The sequence below is a fragment of the Ambystoma mexicanum genome, chromosome 6q (genome assembly GCF_040938575.1).
Source record: "Ambystoma mexicanum isolate Mex_15411 chromosome 6q, UKY_AmexF1_1, whole genome shotgun sequence".
Lineage (NCBI taxonomy): Eukaryota > Metazoa > Chordata > Amphibia > Caudata > Ambystomatidae > Ambystoma > Ambystoma mexicanum.
The window spans coordinates 583,840,986-583,864,599 of record NC_090937.1 but is presented as its reverse complement, the minus strand read 5'-3'; the positions used below and the strand labels follow the sequence as shown (position 1 = coordinate 583,864,599).

Below are 23,614 nucleotides of genomic sequence, written 5' to 3'. Positions count from 1 at the left end.
AGTCTGATGTTGAAGAATCCTCTGAGACTGAAGCAGCACTGAGTCTCAAGTCAGATGTATTTAATGCATCGTTTTGATTTAAAACATGAATGTTCCGATTGCTGGAAAATCTTTTTTGATAGTCAAGCAAAGTCGACGGAGAAGTCTGATTCACCTCTTGATTAGAATGCCCTTCACTTAGTCTCGGGCGTTTATATGTGACCCTTGGCCAGATATCCTAGTTAGAGTTCGAAAGTCTGTTATTTCTCTTTAAGGACATTCTGGTGCCACCCTCGTTTTCTAAAATTGGTTCAGGTAGGTGATTTGGAGTACGTGCTTTATTTATTTGGAGCAGGTTCTGTAACACCGTATTTACAACAACCAAAGAATTTCTCTGCTCTGAGCTGGCTACTGGAGTCTGTGCGGGGTTCTGCATCACGGCAGAACAGAGGTCTATAGAGGCAGTAATGGAAAAGGCATGTGCATCTTTATACGCAGGAATACGGTCATCCGACAAGGGTGCAGTACCAAACGTTTCCACCTGAGTAAGCTGGTCACTCGAAGCAGCAAGAACTAATGGAACCGGCAATGGCTGCAATGGCGACACCACATCAGCCCCGCTCGAGCAGCCGGAATCCAAGGGGACGTCCCCCCCATCATCAACTGCAAGCACAGCCTCCTCACCAGCCAGGCGAGTCGCCTCGAAACTGCAGACCCGCGGCGGGACGCAGTCAGTAATCAAACTGCAAAGCTCACGCACGGGTTCAAACGCTGCAGGCCCCCCGGCCGCCTCGCAGCCCAAACCAGAAAGCACAACCGGCGGGTGAGCCGCATGAGCCACTCCCACCAAGCCGGCCGCCACGGGTACATCACACCAGCCGACATGTTCAACAGCCCGGGCAGCCAAGGCACACAGGCACTCAGGCACGGCTCCACTCGTCAGGGAGCCACCCCGCCCCTCCTGGAGTCCAGAGTCGAGCCCCGACAGCCACCGCAATGCACTCGGTACAAGCACAGCATCAATCCGCGAAGTGCAATGTTTTCTGTGCGTGATAAGTCGGTATTCGTCTTGTGAAAGACTTGTAAATCAATAGCAATTTCAGGAGCCATTTCAGGAACAGTGGTGTGATTCGCGCCAGCAGCAGTAATAATGTAATCATTATAATCAAGTACCTGAGTAGATCTTTCTTCAGAGTCTGAGGCACAGGAGTAATAGCGACTATCCTGGGATTGTCTCGATCTCTCTGCCATAGCGTCCTCGTTCCTGGCACAGCGCTTTGTTTGCGCTCAAGTCCGTGGGGATAGGAGGGTTGTGCCCCCGGCGATCATGTTGGCCTCTGTAAGAGTCTGTAGTTTCGTGGAAGAGCCTCACCTTGCCACTCGCCAAACAGCCAAACAGGAATCACCTTGCCCTTTCGCCTCAGGGCTTACGCAAGGGCGTCCAAGCGGCCTTAAGTAGTCAGTCGCCTGACAATCCTTAAAGGCACACGCACCTTGAGGTGAATAACAGGTAGTAGCAGGGAGACTTCACTCTTCTCCTTCTCCCCTACTGCAGGTCCACTCGCCACTTCTCTGTAAGAGTTTGTAGTTTGGTGGAAAAGCCTCACCTTGCCATTGCCACTTGCCACAGCCAAACAGGAATCACCTCGCCCTTTCACCTCAGTACTTCTTGTAACCTCATTCTGTACAATGATTTGGCTTTTCATCCTTATTATTATGGCATTTTGTCAAATAATGATTAATAATGCAGATTAAGTATTAAGTAATGAGACATCTATTGGTATTCCAAACAAAAGCACAAGTGATATTTTTCCTGATATTTCATACCAAATTGTTCGGTTTAAGAGAGATGCTGAAGAAGATCATGAAGATATAAACACTTACCTTGATAATTCAGCCCATTTAAAGAATAACATGTGGTATCTGCACATGAAGGAGTTGGGGGGGGGGGGGAGAACTTTAGATGAAAGCTGCTACGGATGTTCTCTCATCCTTTATGCCACGAGCACAGCCAGAACATTAATTGCAAGAAAAATACCCATACATGATGCAAGGTGTCTCAGTCATCTAGCAGCTAGCACAAAAGGACAATTTGAAGGAAAATGAGCAACCCTATGATGGAGGTCGAGGAAGACATTTCCATATGAAGATGAATATATAAACACGCAGCAGATGGAAAAAGACCCAGCCTCGACAAACAGAATGCTCTTGTACACAGTCAGTGGTACGACTAGAGACCAGATAAGGATTGTTGAACAGAAGAGACTGAATTGTGCAGAAATTTGGAGACCAGATAAGGATTTTGGAACAGAAAAGACTGAATCGTTCAGAAAATTGGGAAACACCAGGATTGAAGATTTTCTAAAAATGGGTGTGCACCAAAGAAAGAAGAGCTCATTCAACCTCCTTCGACTGAAGAGCGATAACTATTTCTCAGCAAAATCAATAAAAGCCTATGATAACATTTCAGCTGAATATAAACTATTTAGTAAAACAGCAATGATATTTACATCTATATTCATGCAAGGACTTCAGACTGCAGGGAACGCCAAATGGTTACAAATAACCAAATGGGAGCTGTTTATAACAATAAACACGACGAAGGATTTAACGCGATTCAAGAGGAATTGAGGGCTATCAGCTTCATGGCCCTCCAGAACATGTATGTGCCAGACTTGATTACAGCACTAGAAGTTGGCATGGGCACCAAGATCGGGCCTTCCTGTTGTACAAACACACCTGCCCATGATGAAGGGAATAGAACCCCGACAGGGGCAATAACTATGTTATCAACTTTCCATACGAAGATGGTGGAAAAAGCAGACAAGACTGAAGGGGATGATTGAAGATGGTTCTCGTGCCTGTTCTCATGAGTTCCAACCTGGCTGGCAAATGCATTCAAGCTGCTTGGAGAAAAACTAGTGCTACTATTGCTAGGATTCTGTTTTGTAAGAATAATCGTAGGACAGTGCCACAAGACAGCAAAGAAAGTTATTGGGATGATAATGATCAATCTGAATGCTGAGACTGATAAATAGACTGAGAGCACCACCCACGAGCACCTGAAAGGAAGTCCTCTGACACTCCCAGGAACAAAGTTCTACTATGCCAAGGATCATAAGAACTATGTAGGACGTTGGGTATTCTGTCAACCGACTGGGGAGTGTTGCCACATGACCTGGAGTGTGGATGAGCACATAAAAAATGCAGGTAACCTGGGGGAGGTGACAAAGATATGGGTCCTGAAGAAACCACAGTGTGAAGAGAAGGTGAAGAAAATTGAGGAGGTGGTCGAGGACTCAACCAGAGGGGGGAATGTAGAGAAGCAAATTTACATGTCACTTCTGGAGAGTTATGTGCTCAGACAACCATATTGAATGCACCCTCGCACTGACGTGGTAGGAGGATGTCTGCATACTCCATTGGACATATTAGAGCTATAAGTGAAAACCAACCAGAGTAAAGTGGCATTGTAAAGAGAAGACATGAGGACGCACTTAAACGATATGCAAATACTTAAAGGAGAGTTCCGGGACTTTTTTTTTATTGTCCCTACGGTTCGGCCATGTGTTTTTAAGCATAAATCGGTAGATCGTAGAAAACTTTCCTATGGACCATACCCGACTTTTCGTCCATTAACGCACTCGAAATCAGCCGCCATTTTCTGATAATCCTATCATTTCCCCCCATCGACCTGGCTCACCTGCTTTTGCGGCACTAAATCAAATCCCCCGCCCCTGAAACAGACTTTATCAAAACATTCATATTCCCCGCCTCTATCTGTGACGTGACTGTGCTGCGTAGGCAAACGCGCCCATGCGTCTTCTACGCGACTCCACACAGAACCCGGAAATCAACACAGATCAGCTCACAACACAGCGCGCCACAATTCGCAATATGAAACTGTACTTTTAAATCAAACCGCAAGATTGTAAATTTGGTAAAGTACATTTATTTGACATCAAATGTTTAGAGAATATTCAGCGATTTTCATTTTTATTTGCTCACGTTCGAAAAAGTTCGTTTTGAGGCACGCGATGTTCCTTTGCTGTACACAGGGTCTTAGATCATCTCACAATACAGCGCCACAATTCGTAATATGAAACTGTGGTTTAAAAGCAAACTGCAAGATTGTACATTTGGCAAAGTACATTTATTGGACATCAAATTTTTAGAGAATATTCAGCGATTTGCATTTTTATTTGCTCTCGATCCAAAATAGTTCGTCTTGAGGCAAGCGATGTTCGTGTGCAGTACACAGGGTGTTGGTTTACGATAAAATAAGCTCTTCGGTCGCACTGATAATCGCATGGCTGTTCCAAGAACGAGGCACTAGGCCACCACAGCGGTCTGTATGTTGCATCTAGCAGTTAGTACCGCGTAAGGGCATACTTGTACTTGGCGATCGTCCCACAAAATGGTCAGGTTGCTAACGTTGTTCACGCGGAGAAGCAACTGGCGGTTGAAAAACCCATCTGCCGGTGTCTGTTACTCGTGACACAGACAATAATGGATGAAGTACCTGTTTGAAAAACATAAAAAATGAAATTAGTCTCACCATCAGATCTTTATTAAAATTATTCATTTTATATATTCGGTCGGGAAATTATTTCATAGCTAGGACAGTGCAACTGGGTTTTAAACGTCAAGGGGGGGCTGTTGGATACTGAGACAGTCCCCCAGTGCAGGGGTTGACGGGGAGTGCAGGTGGAGAGTGGAAGGGCCCAGGACCGAGATCGCAGACAGTGGACCAGTTGTAGCAGGGGAGAGGGAGAGAGAAAGCAGAAGCAAAGAGGAAGGTTTTGAGGTGCTTCCGTAAAAGGAGACGGTTCTCCCCAAGATAGTGCGCGGTACAAAACAATATGCCACATAGAACGAACAAGTACAACTTAACCCGTCTTTAAAGCTACTGTATAGTAATTAAATTGCGGTATAAACTCATCTAAAGAGTTACTTACATTATATTTGCATTTTCCATTGTGTCTGTGCGTAGGGCAGCCCCAAAATACCACTCCTTCTATGCCGACGTTATTTCTTCTAATGAACGAACATGAAATGGCTTTCGTTTCTGAAATTATATTCATTATCGTTTCTTACGTGGTCCCGGCCTGTCAAGGTCAAATAACAATAGAACCTTATACTGAGTCGTGGGCCATTCTGGCACCCGAGAAAAAATCAAAGCTGCTGACCTTCACTTTGAACGAGCACACATTCCTAGTTAGCTACATTTAGTGTAAGGCCATCTCACAGGACTTGAAATTTACACTCCATCTTTGCATTTTGTCTGCGTGCTTTGCAGCCCCACAGAACCATAAATACGGAGACATCATTCTATATTTTTTGAAAAATGATTTATATTACTGTTTGGTTTAATTTAATGCGCAAATGAACAAGGTTGTATAGATACACATATTCAATGGGCCTGCGACATGAGGAGACTCGAGAGAACAGACAATCAAATTACAATCATTTAAACCGTGATGTGTATTTCTCAATGAGTTCTTCTTTAGGTGGACATGGAACAGAGGCAATGTTGGGTGGCAATGCAGTTGTCCCCTGCACAGGTTCGTTCACAACTCCATTTATGTGCCTATCTAGGACGTCAACAATAAGTTTCTCAATAAACTCATATTGCATATCCTCAAACACTGGTTTGATCACCAATTGTTTACTTCTTTTAGTGAAAGCCTTATTGTAGCGAAGCGTCCCTAAAGTTCCGGTCGTCCTACTTTGTTGACGGCCAACATTATGGTTATGTGCCAAGACCGCTAAAAGAGTCAGATTTATCATGCCCTCCATGCCAAAATGCAATCGTTTTGGCCTGTACTTTAGGCACATATTGTGGAACACCTCCAAATCTCCTGTGTGGCAGAATTCCGTGAGTCCCCTCAAAGCTTTTGTTATAGTTTTATCAAATACAATCTTTTCAATGGCTTTGTGAGTGGGTGATGAAGGAATCAACCACTTCTTCTTCCGTGCCTCCTCTGTGGACAAATGGCCATGTTCACAATTGTGGAAATGTTGGTTCGTGTTCCATCGGTGAACGTTTGTACAGTGTGGCATTACTGACCGCCATTTTTCCAGTAGAATTTCCAACGACCCTCCACATGTTTTTGAGCTCCACCAAAGATGGTTGCTGATTGACTTGGACCACTGTGAAATACCTTGCAATTCTTTTTTTTTACCTGCAGCCGACAATTTTTTATTGATTGTTTTTGCAAGATGCCAAACGTCAAATTGGTGATTTATATTTTTGTACTGTTCTCTCATTGTCTTGGCAATTGAAACGTGTCTGTCCGTGGCTATCAGGTCGATCACCATTCCCCGCGATTGTAGTTCTTGCAATGATGCTACAAAGCCAACTTTCTCCATGGCCACTGAGGATGTACTTTGTGACACCTGCACGACCACCGAACTCACAATTTTCTTACTTTCCATGTCCTGAAAGTGGTAGGTGCAGTACTTGGCTGAAAATCCTGGGCTGTCGCACTGTCCATCACCGGCTAGCCTGAACCGTTTGCCCGCGAATGTACTATCAATAGACATTTTTTCCATTCTCCAAGCTTCGCTAATGGCTGGAAATAGATAATCGGTTTGGTATTTGTAGAACTGAGTTTTCGCAATGAAATGGATTCCCACAAACTGAAAGAAAGACTCTAATTTTTTAAAACTTGAACCACTAAAAAGTGCAGCCGCTGCACAAAGTAGATTGCCTGCTGGCAGTTGTCCCAGCATAGGTTGTGCAGACCATGAGAAAGGATGATATTTTGTACAGGTGGCATGTATTTTAAGGTTAGTGCCTCGAATTGCACGAGTCACATTAATGAATGGCTCCCCACATACTTCCCCACCAACCGAATGCCCACATTTCATCCGAATAATAATATCAATCAAACAACTATCGAATACAATGAATTTGGCCTCTTTCCTTATACTGTCACTCTGCATCCCAGCTGGTTCGGCCTGTAACGTTGAGGACATGTCACTCACATGAAAGGTAGAATCTCTGATATCGTCTTCCGCTATGTTCAGTGATATTGATGGTGTTTCATTGTCGTCCACTTCATTCTCTTCCATTGCAACATCTGTTCCTTCTCCGGAGATGGGTGAATAAAACAATTTCTTCAACTTTCTCGCGGTCTTAGTTTTTGCGGGTGTGGATTCTGTGAATTGATCTCCGACTGCATCCGAACTACCAGGAGGACATTCACTATCAATGGCTGGTGGTGGTATAGCTCCGTTGTCAATCACTTCATATTCTTCCCATTGGCACGATGCATCTCCAGTCTCAAGTCCCTGCCAAAAGGTTTGACAAGCAACATCTCTTGTTCGCTTCACTGTCTGTGTAGATCTAGTTCGTACACCCACTCGCAACTAGAGGACAGATTGGAAAAGGGATGTTCAGTTTAAACACAACTTACAGTATTGAACTATTAACAGTGAAAAACAACATAATATAGTGACCAGGACACTAACCTTCTTTTGCTTTCTTTTCTTTGAAACTTTCTTGCCTCGAACTTCAACATCAGGACGCTGTTGCTCCGACTCGTGTGTGCATGTCTCCACTTCCTCTTGCGCTGCAACGACTATGTTTTCCTGATAAGCACATCCATCACGCACTGACGCTCCATCGACTCCCTGAAACATAGAACTTTCATTAGTATGTATAATAATATCGAAAACACAAAATGTACTTGGGGACCAATACCCACGTACATCTCAATAGCAAAACACGAATGAACGCTTTGTGTAGAACATTCAAACGACAATTATTCACGCATTGTTGATCTAGTTAGATGGAACTGTCAAGATCCATACCTCGGGCTCCTCATAGACTTCCATTGATGATATTGAAGATGATGCTTCAGTGACTCCCTGAAACACAGTAATTGCATTAGTATGGTTTTATATTTTGATAAAAAGAACAGAAACTTTGTGCAGGCGTGAACGGCTCATCTAAATAGACCTGCACAAATGATCAGTTGTCTAAAATAAATAATGGATATGTCAATATGATTCGATTTGCTCGATCGTTGGAAGTGTCACCACCCAGAGATCTGCATCAACTACTAGGGGTAATGTTCTTGTAGAAGAAGCTCCGTCATCTCCCTGAAACATAGTACTTGCGTTAATAAAGAAGGAAGTATAGCGGATGTAATCACGTCATATGATTTCGCTTGATTGAACTGTCAGTATCCATACCTCGAAATGCATAAGAACATCAAGGGACGATGTAACTGCGGTGCACACTTCTGCAAGCTGTTGCGCCGACCCGTAACTGCACGCTCCCCCTTCTTCTTGGACTAATGCTCCATCGACTCCCTGAAACATAGGACTTTCATTAGTAATGAACACAATATTGAAAAAAGAAGACACATAGGAGGGCGACGACAGAAGGACATATCAATGGCTAAAAACGAAAGAAACATTGTGTGTAACAATCACGCTACAAGAATGCAAGATCTGATGATCTCCATCGATGGAACTGTCCTGAAACATACCTCGAGCATCTGAGTGACATCAACGGTAGTCGTCAATACGTTGGACTCCTCAGCATCTCCCTGAAAGACAGTACTTGAATTATTTTGGATAACAATAATTATAACTGAAAACAAAGACTAGAGGACGAGTACAAGGGTGTACCATTAGGTAAAATAATTACACGATAAATTAAAACTATTGATTTACATGCCTAAAACAAGTCAGTGGCAGAATAGCCAAGTAAGATTACCCGATAGGCGCTTGAAGTGGCTGATGACTGCAATAATGACACGGATGGAGAATCTTCCGCCTTCATATTGAGTGGATACATAAATGGGGAAATTATTGTTAGCTAATGCTACACACTACCGCAAGGCCGAGAGATAAATACGTAAACTTGACTCACCAGTGGAGGGATGTGGACAAATAGAGTGGGAATAGCGGTTGAGAGCAATTTTCGCCTCGCTCGCGGTGTGTTCTTCTTTATTAGCAATGATGTGGAGTACATGTCAGAGGTAAAGTGCCTGCTGCAGATGCGGTATCGATCACCCCTCTTGTCCGCAAAGACTTCTAGGGCTCTACTTTCAAGCTCAGACGGTGGATATCCGCAATATCGGACCCATTCTCTTATCTGATCTATTGTCTTAGGGAAAACATGCATTATAGTACCTTCAGATTTATTATGGGTCTTCGAAGGGCAACCGCCAATGGAACAGGCAGGCATTGTGGAAAGTTCTGAAAAGTAAAGATCAACAATTCTCTATGAATACCAATGTAAACTCAGAACATGTGACTAGTTCCTTGCATGTACTGTCTTGAACGAAAAGAAATTGGACGCAAAATGATTATGGTACATGGCCTTACCTTGACGAACAAACAGTTAGATGCAGGGATCAGAGTAGTTTCTTGTCGTAGAACAGGGAGCAGTTCACAGGTTGCAAACTGAGGAGTTTCCTCGAAGTGGTCACGGAAGTTCACAGAGACGAAGAGCAGATAGCCAGCACCTTCACGGGTTGACTAGCAAAGCGCAAAGAAGTGCTCATTAGAAATATGAAGTGGGTTATAAAGAATTCGAAACAGGGGTGTGTTTGTGAATGAATGACGTGTTTAAGTCGTGGCATTATGCGGTTTGCAGGGGGGCGTCCAGCGTGAGGGGGGATGCTTGGCAGGAGACACGGGGTCTGGAGGTAGACATGGGAACAACAACCCATGCTCTAGAGACCACTTTGAAGTGTACATGGTCTTTGGCACCTCTTGGCCTTTATCGCTCCCTGACAGCTCCACTTGCCAGCGCAAGTACCCCGGTGCGAACTGCCTTTGGTAGGGCGGGGGGGTGGATTGGGGCGGTGGTCGTGCAGACAAGACACAGGAAGTCTCGTGAATGGAGACACACTTATGTGGATTGCAGGGGGGCGTCCAGTGTGAGGGGGATGCTTGGCAGGAGACACGGGGTCTGGAGGTAGACATGGGAACAACAACCCATGCTCTAGAGACCACTTTGAAGTGTACATGGTCTTTGGCACCTCTTGGCCTTTATCGCTCCCTGACAGCTCCACTTGCCAGCGCAAGTACCCCGGTGCGAACTGCCTTTGGTAGGGCGGTGGGGTGGATTGGGGCGGTGGTCGTGCAGACAAGACACAGGAAGACTCGTAAATGGAGACACACTTATGTGGATTGCAGGGGGGCGTCCAGCGTGAGGGGGATGCTTGGCAGGAGACACGGGGTCTGGAGGTAGACATGGGAACAACAACTCATGCTCTAGAGACCACTTTGAAGTGTACATGGTCTTTGGCACCTCTTGGCCTTTATCGCTCCCTGACAGCTCCACTTGCCAGCGCAAGTACCCCGGTGCGAACTGCCTTTGATAGGGCGGGGGGGTGTGGATTAGGGCGGTGGTCGTGCAGACAAGACTCGTTTGTCGCAGGGCCTCACCAAGGAGAGGCCATCTAACTGCATGTAAGAGGCTGCCTGCAGGATCTAGTACATGGAAGGCAGGGGGGTGAGTTTATTAATACCTCACCCTCCCAGGAGAATATATGGGTGCAGTTCACCCTGGAGACCCTGGATGCCTAGGCAGTTAGTCAGCAGCAGGCTGGCCTGTGGTGGCAAGGCGGCACGGGCCAGAGGTGGTCATCTCTGTACCCGGTGCCCAAAAGGATGATTTATTATGATCAACCATATTGATTATTTACCTATAACCATGTTTTGTATCAATAAAATCCAACGGCCTTCCTTTTATTGCCAACGCTTTAACAAAGTGGTGTGGTAAGTATTTTTGGGGGAGGAGGCAAGGCCGGGAGGCTTGATGCCAACCCGCAAAATAACATATGTATGTCTGCTGCATATGGGTTCAACGGTTATGTGGATTGAAGGTGGGCGGCCAGCGTGAGGGAGGATGCTGACCAGAGACATGTGGTGTGACAAGACAAGGCACAGGAAGACTATTCAATGGAGACACACTAGATTCATTTAAAAAATCAAAACAACCATTGTTAAAATATATGTTGGGTTTTATTTTAGATCTTAATTTCAATTGAACATAAATAATAAACATTACACATTGTAAAGTTGCGGTTGCAGCACATCCAGGGAAAATCCGCGGTATTGTCCACTGTCGCTGGGGAAATGTTGTCTAATGGCAAGTACCGCACAGGCAGGTATTACTCTCCGAACGCGGTGTCCGAGCCTCCCGTGAAACCACCAAGTGAAGCAACGATAGGCCACCAGCCTGTACCACCTGTGAAAATGAAAGATGCAAACTGTATTAAAATGACAAAACTTTCTTATCACTGTCGATTCAGGTAAAAAATGTCATTCTGCTTTGAAAAAAATTCTATCTAGAACATGCACAATATGGAACCAATTTACATGCATTCGAATGATATGTAGATGTAATTTTATATGTGGGAGACGACCATGACATAGTAGTGGCATCACTGACATCACAACCAGAGTATACTTACTCGTTACTCGGATTACGCGGACGAACAGTGCCGCGAAGTTCGTGCATAAGCACCATCATCATCCTCAATACGGTCCGTGAGAGGCAGGCTTCCCTGAACTCTGGCAGCTCGGTGATGCATTGCGGACTTGGCTCGCCTTCCGAAATGTAGGCCAAGCACCCGGAATTTTCACGGCAGCAGCAGTTCTCTTCCTCAGTTGGCATTAGCTCGCACCGATTGCACGTGCACCAGGTGGAGACGCCGTCCATGCGACATGGTCCAGGCTCTTCATCCGTTGACTGGTCCTCCCAACTGCCGTCCGAATCCCCATCGTTTTCACGTGCTTGCCTTTCCAGTAGTTCTTCCTCGGTGTACTCGGGCTCGTACATATACGGCATTATTGTAGCCATTGTGTGGTAAAGAAAGTAAAATAATTTACAGAGATGGTACAGGTGTTCACAAGGCCTAGAAGCGGCGAAGGTAGCTGACCAGAGCACAGAAACGAGTCACAGAATACTCAAAGTAACACAGAGAGAGGAATGGAATCGAAAATCTGCTGCTGTGTGTTGTGAAACGGTGTGTTTATACTTATTGAGGAAAGAGGCGTCCTGCCATTTCCATGGCGACACGTCATTAGCTGAGGCCAGCGATTGTTGACACGAAACGTGCTTTGGCGTTGGGAAATGGGCGGTACGCGTCTGCTGATGTCAGGCTCAGGGGCGGGGGATTTGATTTAGTGCCGCAAAAGCAGGTGAGCCAGGGCGATGCGGCAAGTGAGAGGATTATCAGAAAATGGCGGCTGATTTCGAGTGCCTTAATGGACGAAAAGTCGGGTATGGTCCATAGGAAAGTTTTCTACGATCTACCGATTTATGCTTAAAAACACATGGCCGAACCGTAGGGACAATAAAAAAAAAAGTCCCGGAACTCTCCTTTAAAGAATGAAGATGTAACTAAAGTAACTGTATATAAAGAGATGAAGAAATCATATACACTAAGAAGATAAGTGAGAAGAGAATCAGCAAATGTATATACGCAGAAACGCAAGGTAGATGAAACATGTAGAAGCTTGCTGCAGGAGAAAATATAATGCGAGTAAAGCGGCCATGATGGAAAGATGGACATTGGTTTCATATAATAGTGAACTAAGAAGCCTTGAAGGGAGAGACCATAACTACAGAGCTGACAGGCACTGGAAAATATATTTGTCTGAGGGACAACGAATATCTGTTTGTCCTGGTATAAGGATACTACATCATGAAATAATTGCAAGGTACAAAGGGAGTCAATGAGGATAAGCCATGTATGTAGGACATATTTCTCTTGGATTAAGCAGAAGCGAAAACATTTGCAAGTGCCAAGTATTGAACAATCAAGGATGCAGAAAGCATATGTAAGATGGAGCAACCATGTCTCCAGAGGCTAAGAGGAGTAATAACACCCAGAATAATTAAATCAAATAGCACTAAATAAAAGGCAGAAATTGACAAATTCGTGTTCTCCTCACACATGGTCGAAGACTCAAAAACAAGGCCTATCTATTAAGATCCAGGCGAAGATAGTGATGTGCCTATACTCCCTTAAAAGTCCCAGAGAAGATAACATTCAACAAGGTCGGCTACAAAGGAGAAGCCTTGGCTTATGCCCTAACTATGAGAGATGGTAGGCTAATTGACCAAAGTGGGCAGCGGACTGACGTTGTTCCCCGCACCTGGATTTCATTTTGCTCACGTGTTGATAACAAGCTGAATGTCCAAGGTTGGGAGAGAATACCAACCAATCATGAGAGCTTATGAAGCAGTGTACCATACATTGTTGCAGGAGCCAATCATAGCTGTTATTCTGCTATTAATCTGTATTATATGTAGTAAGAGGTAGGTCAATGTGTGCCTTCCTGATGGGGGGGGTAGCCAGTTATGTTACTAATACCTAAATAAAGCATAGGTATATATGTTCCCTTAACCAATCCCTCCTTTCGATAGGTTTTTACTGTTTGCCTCGTAGGATGATATCATAGCTGACGTATGATGAGGTATAAAACATTTTGCATAACTGAAATGCATTGAGAGTGTGTGAGCTGCAATTAGTTTGCTCACCAGGTTTTCCTAATTTATTTGAGCTGACAATAAAGTAGTATTTTGCCATATTCTTTGAGTCTGTCCGGTTATTTGGGTCTCAGATAATTTTATTTTAATTCCATCTAGCACAACTGAATGCTGGACGAGGACAATTTGCTTACAACACAACATGCTGGAAAAATGAGTTTTGAAGCCCAGAGTGAACAGAATTGTCCTATGTTTAATCATTCAATAATATGAAAAAGAATCATCAAGAATGTTAGTGATAACAGAGCAACATAGATGATCAATTATATAAAATGTTGCAGGTTAGGAAAGTACTGCATGCCTGGAAAGAAATTATTAAAGCCCAGAGTGTTTTGAACTGCTGTCTAAACAACTGCCTGTGTGGAACTTGAGTCCTACATTCCAGCATTAAATGCACAATTTACTCCTGGGAAAGTGGATCTTTAAGTAATGCATACTTGAGACAAAGTCCATGACACACCCTGGCATCTTGAGGCACTTGTGTAACAAAAATGCAACTTTTGCTTGTGTAGTACATGTTTGATATCAATGAGTTGGTCACAGCTGCCTGATGTTACATGTTACTGCTGGGCCTCTAAACAAGTGAACATTATCAAGTGAATTCATGTCATTTATGCACCTGCTTTATGGAGGGCACACAGCGAGACGGTTACCAGAGGCTTCCAAAATGATAGTGGCTTGGAAACATATCCAGTGGGTGCAGAAGTTGACAAGTAAAACTTTTGTGGAGGCTACTTATTGGAAGTTTTATTCTCTTCTGACCTTAAAGGAACTTGCACGCTTGGAAACTTCCAGTAAAGAGGACTATCTTGTTCTTTGGTGAATGTAAGGTGCAACTTGATTTTAACACCTCACAATGTGATAGATAGTTAGATACAGCTTTAACATGCCCGAGGCCTTACAAAGGAGAATTTTGAACTTTTTCAGAGGGCTCCCTGCTAGAACTGAACCTCACCCCAGAGTACTTGTTAAAGGGCTAATTTGGTCAGAAATTGTATTGGCCCAATCAATTCGGCATGTATTTCCGAGCATACCGCGATTAATTGTAAAAGAAATTCCATTGCAACTTACCAACGTTTTTCGCACTTCCGAAAACGACGGGTCAGGTACTGCCATCATGTGCTAATCTGATCCGTTGATCCATCACCCTAAATTCAAGTGCCCTCTCGGCACTAGTTCAGATCACCCGCCCCTAACGCTGACATCACTAGACACTCACACCCCATTTCACAATGCCAATGGACCTCGCATGTCAACGTCCTCTGTGCGCAATGTATTGACATGCCTCCATGGAAATGCCAAGACGCCTCGTTCCTCGACAAGTGTAAACAAACCCTTTCTGATCACACAACATTGGAGTTTCTTTTTCCTTCCTGTCATTGGATTTAATTTTGAGCTTCCCTGACCTGTATTTTCTCTATTCAGCTATCTGCCAAATACGACACACTGAGAACCCACTGCCTATACTGCCTAAAATCAATTAACTCAGGAATCGCTTTTCATTGCTTTTATCATGAACAAATGTCTTTACTAAACCATATTTAAACATGTGCCCTTGCAAACTTTTAAAGTTTGAGCCTATTAATCTTGTCTTTTCACGATGTGTTTTTGGACCATGGCATTTTCTACACCTCTTTCTTTAACATTCAATGTTAATGGGAAACCTCTTTTCTTTACTGTATACAAACAAAAAACGTTTTTATTTGCCTCACTGTTTATTTTGCGCTTCTTTACTATTCAGGAACTATAGCAACAATTTACCCCTACCTGAACAAGCCTGAATATTCAGAAGTGGAAATCCTTGAAAGAGAAAAAAGTTGGGACGATGTGGAATCGGATGAAAGTCATGCGGATCAATCGCCAGGGCCTGAACCCAATCGCATGGAACATGTTTCCACCTGGTGTACCTGCCATTGTTGTGAACGTATGCATACTCTGGTGGGGAACTGCTGTTGCAGAGAAATCTCTGGCTGTTTGGCCTACTTTGCCGAAGAAGACACACCACTGCTATGCGTTACCGAACTGCATGTCTTCAGGGCCACCTGCCTTACAAGATCCATGTTGCGGATGATGATGGTCCTTATGCACGAACTTTGAGCTACAGTTTGCCCTCGTAATCCAAGTAACGAGTAAGATCACTCTATATATGTTGTTTGTTTGACAACAGAGACTGCTTACATAATATGTTGTTCCCATATATCAATATAACTTCAATGGATCACTGATGAAAGAATTGTTCGGTAAAATTAATAAATTACTTATTGAAATCTGAAATCAAAGTGTTCATCTTTAGATTTATCGTCTGAACAATTACTTTTTCTTTCACGTGGGAGTATCTCCCAAACTGTTTTTGCTGGAATGTGCATTCACATTTCTATTTGATCCCTACTTGAAATCACAAGTACTGTCAGTACTTTCCACAAAATGGTACTTTTTAAAGCATAACAATGCCTTAGATTTTGCAAGGTAGTGCAAACATAAAAATTCACTTATTTGGTTCATTCAAGTAAACTATTTCTGTATCTCTTACACAGGTGGTACAGGCTTGTGGCATATTGTGCATTTACATGGTGGATTCATGGAAGACTGGGATTTTGCGTTCAACTAGTAATACCTGCATGTGTTGTTTGTGCCATTCATGATTAATTCCCCAATGACCGCGGACAATACCATGGATTTATGCAGATAGTCGCTCGACCTCAGCAGTGTAATTTGTAGCCTCATTGCCATCCATTATACCAAACTAAATTAAAAAAATTCAAAAACAAATTGAACAGTTATTAGACATTTTTAGTAAGAACTCAACACGTCCAAACATCTAAGAGTATCATAAAAGATTGGTGTGCTTTAGCAGGTTTACTGGCCTATCGCGCTCCCCTCATTCACATCCATCCCCCTCCTCTATCAATGACAGTTTGCACCTGTGACCGTGCGCTCGCAAGTGAGCTGCACTGTCGGGATTTAGGAGGTCAAACATTGTCATAGAGGCCTGGTGTCTGTGAACGAACATGTCATACATTCACATACACACCCACTTCTGTAGGCCTTTATAAACACTTTAGAAGTTACCAAGAAAACATCTGTGAAATCGACAACGGATATCGCCATCGCTCCACTTTGGCTCACTGAATCTGCTCATCTGTTCTTCTAAGTAACAGTCAACATTAACAGGGTAATTCATAGAATTTCGCAGAAAAGTGTCGCGAGCGGCTGGCGCAGAGTGTCCGCGTGCGATTGACTGCGCCAGGCACGTGCGCTAAAACCGATTTCCGCGCACAGCGTATTCATGGATTTCAGGCTTCCAAACCAGCCGTGGCGCAGAGAATCGCAGCGACCCTGCAGCAGCGCCAGTAACGCCCCCAAGAACGCCCTCGCGCAAGGAAAAGCCATCCAAATCGCTAAATCATCGCAAAGGGCTGCGCTAACCCTGGACCAGTTCACCGGGCTGGCAAACAGCAAACGCCAAGCGGGGAACGTGTATTGCAGGGGTGCGCGGGAAGTTCCACACGCGACTGGCCCCGTGCAAGCAGGGTACGTGAATTTCAGGGGTGCGCGGGAAGTTGCACAAGCGATTTCAGCAGGGTACGTGTATTTCAGGGGTGCGCGGCAAGTTCCACACGCGATTTCTGCAGGGTACGTGCATATCAGGGGTGCGCGGGACGTTCCACACGCGATTGGCCCAGTGCGAGCAGGGTACGTGTATTTCAGGGGTGCGCGGGAAGTTACACACGCGATTGGCCCAGTGCGAGCAGGGTACTTGTATTTCAGGGGTGCGCGGGAAGTTCCACATGCGATAGTCCCAGTGCGAGCAGGGTATGTGTATTTCAGGGGTGCGCGGGAAGTTCCACACGCGATTGGCCCAGTGCGAGCAGGGTACGTGTATTTCAGGGGTGCGCGGGAAGTTCCACACGCGATAGTCCCAGTGCGAGCAGGGTACGTGTATTTCAGGGGTGCGCGGGAAGTTCCACACGCGATTGGCCCAGTGCGAGCAGGGTACGTGTATTTCAGGGGTGCGCGGGAAGTTCCACACGCGATAGTCCCAGTGCGAGCAGGGTACGTGTATTTCAGGGGTGCGCGGGAAGTTCCACACGCGATTGGCCCAGTGCGAGCAGGGTACGTGTATTTCAGGGGTGCGCGGGAAGTTACACACGCGATAGTCGCAGTGCGAGCAGGGTACGTGTATTTCAGGGATGCGCGGGAAGTTCCACACGCGATTGGCCCAGTGCGAGCAGGGTACGTGTATTTCAGGGGTGCGCGGGAAGTTGCACACGCGATACCAGCAGGGAATGTGTATTTCAGGGGTTCTGGGGAGTACTACACGTGAATTGGCCGTGTGGGTCCACCCAGGTGTACGCTCCACAACCTCCACGGCCCCTGCAGGCAGCCCACACCACGGGGGACTACCCTGCACCCCTGCTCATGTCCCGCAGGCAGCCCATCCACCATGGGCATGCCCCCCAGCCAACCCACATGTCACCTTGCACTACTGATCAACAATGCATGTCTACCACCACCCCCACCCCCCAGCAGTGCAGGGGCAGCCTCCACCAGGCCCCCACCCATGTCTCCCACCACCCCCCTGCCACCATGGGCATCCTCCACCAGGCCCCCACTCATGTCTCCCACCACCCCCACCCCCCTGCCACCAGGGTCACCCTCCACCAGGCCCCCACTCATGTCACCCACCACCCCCACCCCCCTGCCACCATGGGCATCCTCCACCAGGCCCCCACTCATGTCCCCCTGCACCCCCACCCCCTGCCACCATGGGCAGACTCCACCAGGCCCCCACCCATGTCTCCCACCACCCCCACCCCCCTGCCACCATGGGCATCCTCCACCAGGCCCCCACTCATGTCTCCCACCACCCCCACACCCCAGCAGTGCAGGGGCAGCCTCCACCAGGCCCCCACCCATGTCTCCCACCACCCCCACCCCCCAGCATCCAGGGTCACCCTCCACCAGGCCCCCACTCATGTCTCCCACCACCCCCACCCCCCTGCCACCATGGGCATCCTCCACCAGGCCCCCACTCATGTCTCCCACCACTCCCACCCCCCTGCCACCATGGGCAGACTCCACCAGGCCCCCACTCATGTCTCCCACCACCCCCACCCCCCTGCCACCATGGGCATCCTCCACCAGGCCCCCACTCATGTCTCCCACCACCCCCACCCCCCTGCCACCATGGGCAGACTCCACCAGGCCCCCACTCATGTCTCCCACCACCCCCACCCCCCAGCCACCAGGGTCACCCTCCACCAGGCCCCCACTCATGTCACCCACCACCCCCACCCCCCTGCCACCATGGGCAGACTACACCAGGCCCCCACTCATGTCTCCCACCACCCCCACACCCCAGCAGTGCAGGGGCAGCCTCCACCAGGCCCCCACCCATGTCTCCCACCACCCCCACCCCCCTGCCACCAGGGTCACCCTCCACCAGGCCCCCACTCATGTCTCCCACCACCCCCACCCCCCTGCCACCATGGGCAGACTCCACCAGGCCCCCACTCATGTCTCCCACCACCCCCACCCCCCTGCCACCATGGGCATCCTCCACCAGGCCCCCACTCATGTCTCCCACCACCCCCACCCCCCTGCCACCATGGGCAGACTCCACCAGGCCCCCACTCATGTCTCCCACCCCCCAGCCACCAGGGTCACCCTCCACCAGGCCCCCACTCATGTCACCCACCCCCCTGCCACCATGGGCAGACTACACCAGGCCCCCACTCATGTCTCCCACCACCCCCACACCCCAGCAGTGCAGGGGCAGCCTCCACCAGGCCCCCACCCATGTCTCCCACCACCCCCACCCCCCCTGCCACCATGGGCATCCTCCACCAGGCCCCCACTCATGTCCCCCTGCACCCCCACCCCCCTGCCACCATGGGCAGACTCCACCAGGCCCCCACTCATGACATATACCACCCCGACACCCCTGCCACCATGGGCATCCTCCACCAGGCCCCCACTCATGTCTCCCACCCCCCTGCCACCATGGGCAGACTCAACCAGGCCACCACTCATGTCTCCCACCACCCCCACCCCCCAGCCACCAGGGTCACCCTCCACCAGGCCCCCACTCATGTCACCCACCACCCCCACCCCCTTGCCACCATGGGTAGACTACACCAGGCCCCCACTCATGTCTCCCACCACCCCCACACCCCAGCAGTGCAGGGGCAGCCTCCACCAGGCCCCCACCCATGTCTCCCCCCACCCCCCTGCCACCAGGGTCACCCTCCACCAGGCCCCCACTCATGTCTCCCACCACCCCCACCCCCCTGCCACCATGGGCAGACTCCACCAGGCCCCCACTCATGTCTCCCACCACCCCCACCCCCCAGCCACGCAGGGTCACCCTCCACCAGGCCCCCACTCATGTCTCCCACCACCCCCACCCCCCTGCCACCATGGGCAGACTCCACCAGGCCCCCACTCATGTCTCCCACCACCCCCACCCCCCTGCCACCATGGGCATCCTCCACCAGGCCCCCACTCATGTCTCCCACCACCCCTGCCACCATGGGCAGACTCCACCAGGCCCCCACTCATGTCTCCCACCACCCCCACCCCCCAGCCACCAGGGTCACCCTCCACCAGGCCCCCACTCATGTCACCCACCACCCCCACCCCCCTGCCACCATGGGCAGACTCCACCAGGCCCCCACTCATGTCTCCCACCCCCCAGCCACCAGGGTCACCCTCCACCAGGCCCCCACTCATGTCACCCACCACCCCCACCCCCCTGCCACCATGGGCAGACTACACCAGGCCCCCACTCATGTCTCCCACCACCCCCACACCCCAGCAGTGCAGGGGCAGCCTCCACCAAGCCCCCACCCATGTCTCCCACCACCCCCACCCCCCTGCCACCATGGGCATCCTCCACCAGGCCCCCACTCATGTCCCCCTGCACCCCCACCCCCCTGCCACCATGGGCAGACTCCACCAGGCCCCCACCCATGTCTCCCACCACCCCCACCCCCCTGCCACCATGGGCATCCTCCACCAGGCCCCCACTCATGTCCCCCTGCACCCCCACCCCCCTGCCACCATGGGCAGACTCCACCAGGCCCCCACTCATGTCTCCCACCACCCCCACCCCCCAGCAGTGCAGGGGCAGTCTCCACCAGGCCCCCACTCATGTCACCCACCACCCCCACCCCCCTGCCACCATGGGCAGACTACACCAGGTCCTCACAATCCCCAATCATGTGCGTAATGGTCAGCCTCCACAGCCAAAAAGCCCTACCAAGTAACCCATTCACCCACATGGAAATGGAAATCACATGTTACACCCCCAATGTTCATCAAGCTAATGAACCCATGTCCGTCACACACAATGGTTGCAATTGAATGGGAAAACACACAACATGACATGCATGAAACCAATGAGATGATACCACACAGTGAAGTATGCTAACAAAATTGTATTGAAAAAAATAAAGAATGCTAAAGAAAGAAAACTAACTACAATGTGAATGTGAAAAAAAAGAGCTGCATGTCCGTATAAAAACACAAAACTGCAAATCGGAATCCAAAAAAATTATGTCCAAAGTCAAATGTAAAAAAATCTCCATGCAAAAAAGAACTATGTACAAAACTAACAAGGGTCCATGAGCCCAACTGAACAAAGGAAACCTAATAAAAAACCTACCTAAAAATCAACTATATACAAAAAGTGGAGCAGTGTCCGTCGACTCCAAATCATAATAAGAAAGAAAGGAAACCTAAAACTAAAGAACTATATACAAAGGCGGCGGGCAAGTCCAGCGGCTCACTCCGTGGTGTCCCGGGCCAGGGCATCATCGAACTCCTGTTCGATGTCCCGGAGGCGGTCCAGTTCCATGGCCCCGAGGGTCCGCAGGGACGACGCCGTGTCCTCCTCCAACCCCCTGCGGATTGCCTCGAGGCACTCGGCCCGCCTCAGGAACCTCCGCATGGAGTTCTCCGCCCTGACCATTGTGAGCCGCGCCTCTTCCGCCCGCCGCCGCTCCGCACCTATGGCGTGGCCCAACCGCTGCCACACGGAAGACACTCTCTGTCCTGGGTCCCCCTGCCCTCCGGCCGATGCCTGCCCCTCCGATGTCGAAAGCCCCGAGCCTTCATGTCTCCCACCATGTTGCTGCTGCTGCTGCTCTGCCTCTGCCCGCACATCCTCCGCCGGCTGGGGTGCACTTGTTGATGTGGCCACCCCTGCTGGACCTCCGACTCCCGACTGTGGCAGGGATGCCTCCTCCACCAGCCTGGCCGCACCATCAGAGGCAGCTCCACAGGGCACCCAGGTGACTGATGGGTGGGAAGATGGCACAGAGGACGACTGCGCGTAGGGGGTCCAGTTGAGGAGGGGGTCGGAGCAAGCTCCATCAGACGGAGGAATCCGGCCTGGGTGACCTGTCCCAGCAGGCTGACGTGGTCAACGAGCCATTCGAGATGACGTGCAGTCTCTCCATGAAAAGACTGCAGGTCACCTCGCATGGCCCGTTGACGCAACGCCACACCAGCCAGGACAGGCTCAACCCGGACCTGGATGGCCACGTCCGCATGCAGAGGAAGGCCAGTTGACATCAGCTCATCCCCTGCCTGAAAATGGATCTGGACGTAGGCATCCCTGCTGGTGCAAGATGATGCAGGGACAGGATCGGGGACAGGATTGCACACAGGCACCTCCGCGGCCGCCTGTGCTGCCTCCTGTCCCTGGTCCTGGACTGCACCACTAGCACCAGTGGGATCCCCACCTCCAGACCCCGTCTCTGGTGCTTGCACGGCCCCCTCCTCCACCAAACCCCCCACCAACCTGGATGACTCCGTGCCATCTTCCCCTGTTGGGCCCTGTGGGGTCCCAGCTGCCCCTTCTGCTGCCGAGGAGTCCAACTGCAACCTCCGCCTCTTGGACCTCCTCCCGGCAGCTGCGGCCTGGGACGCGGCACCGGACTCCTCACTCCCCGACGAGATGACAACACGGGAGGGGAGCCGGGCCTTGCGTCTCCGGCTGGCGGTCGGATCCCCGCCGCTGTGCTCCACAGCACCTTCTCCGCCCTCTTCATCAGTTGACGCTGCAGACAGGGAGAAACAAAGCACAGGCATCAGGGCACTGTACAATGGACACATACACGCATGACAGTTGCACATGAGTGGCATTGGCAAACCTCAGACATGTCGTCACAATCCCCAACACACATGTCATTGCAACTCGCACACATGAGCCATACCACAGCCATATCGCAACTGCCACCACCATCCCTACACATACAACAGCATCAGCAGCCAAAGGGGAGCCAGACATCACATGCAACACAGGAAGTGCACCACACATGTACACACACCACCACACTTGCATGCATGTCTACACCTCTGCCAAGTGTCGCACTGTTCAGACGGGCATCCATGTCACATCTGCCAATCAGGCTTCCACATACCGCTGTCACATGCATCCATGTAGCATTACTGTTGCACCCTTGACAAATACACACACATGCACATGTACACAGTGCACATACATGCAGCCGAATACAACATACATGCCTGACATCACGGACATGTCTACTTACATGCACATTCATCCAAACATGTGTGCACGCACAACTGCATTTGCCATGCAAGCCCACACACACAAGCACCATCCATGTCTCACACATTGCAGCCCTCGCATGTGTCAGACCCACGGCCCTGTACACCCCCACCCATACTCGACCCCATACAAACAGATGTGCAACCGGCACAATGCCGAATAATCACCACACGCACTGCTCACAATCAGGATGCATGTACACTCACCGCTCGACTCCAGACGGGTCTGCTTCTCTAGGACCTGGATGTGGAGCGCTGGGGATATGCGTTCCAGGACCCCCATCTGTTCTTCCGACAAGTGGCCCCGGCGCCACTTGGCATCCGCTGCCTTCAAGAGGCGCCGGGCCTTGTTCAGGGTCCTGGACCTGAAGTCCTCCCAGCGCTACCTGACATGTTGTAAGTCCCGGACTGCCACCCCCTCCGCGTTGATGGCAGTCACGATGTCAGTCCAGATCCGAGTCCGTCCTTCCTTGTCGGCGCGGGAACTTCCGAAGAGGGCATCGTACTGCCCCAGGACTTGCTCCACCA

At 49.2% G+C, this 23,614-nt stretch overlaps 1 protein-coding gene across 3 annotated transcripts in view; it reads left to right on the top strand.

The window, feature by feature from the left end:
• LOC138516154 (bifunctional 3'-5' exonuclease/ATP-dependent helicase WRN-like) overlaps positions 1-23,614 on the top strand; it is a 264,929-nt gene that overhangs the window by 208,450 nt on the left and 32,865 nt on the right. Inside the window, exon 7 of one of the 3 annotated variants that reach the window (XM_069631064.1) lies at positions 15,249-15,728. The exons of the other annotated variants lie outside the window; for them this stretch is intronic. Coding sequence (XP_069487165.1) covers positions 15,249-15,257 — 9 coding nt within the window. The 3' untranslated portion in view covers positions 15,258-15,728. Of the gene's footprint in view, positions 1-15,248; positions 15,729-23,614 lie in introns of those variants that run through there. 3 annotated transcript variants of the gene reach the window in all.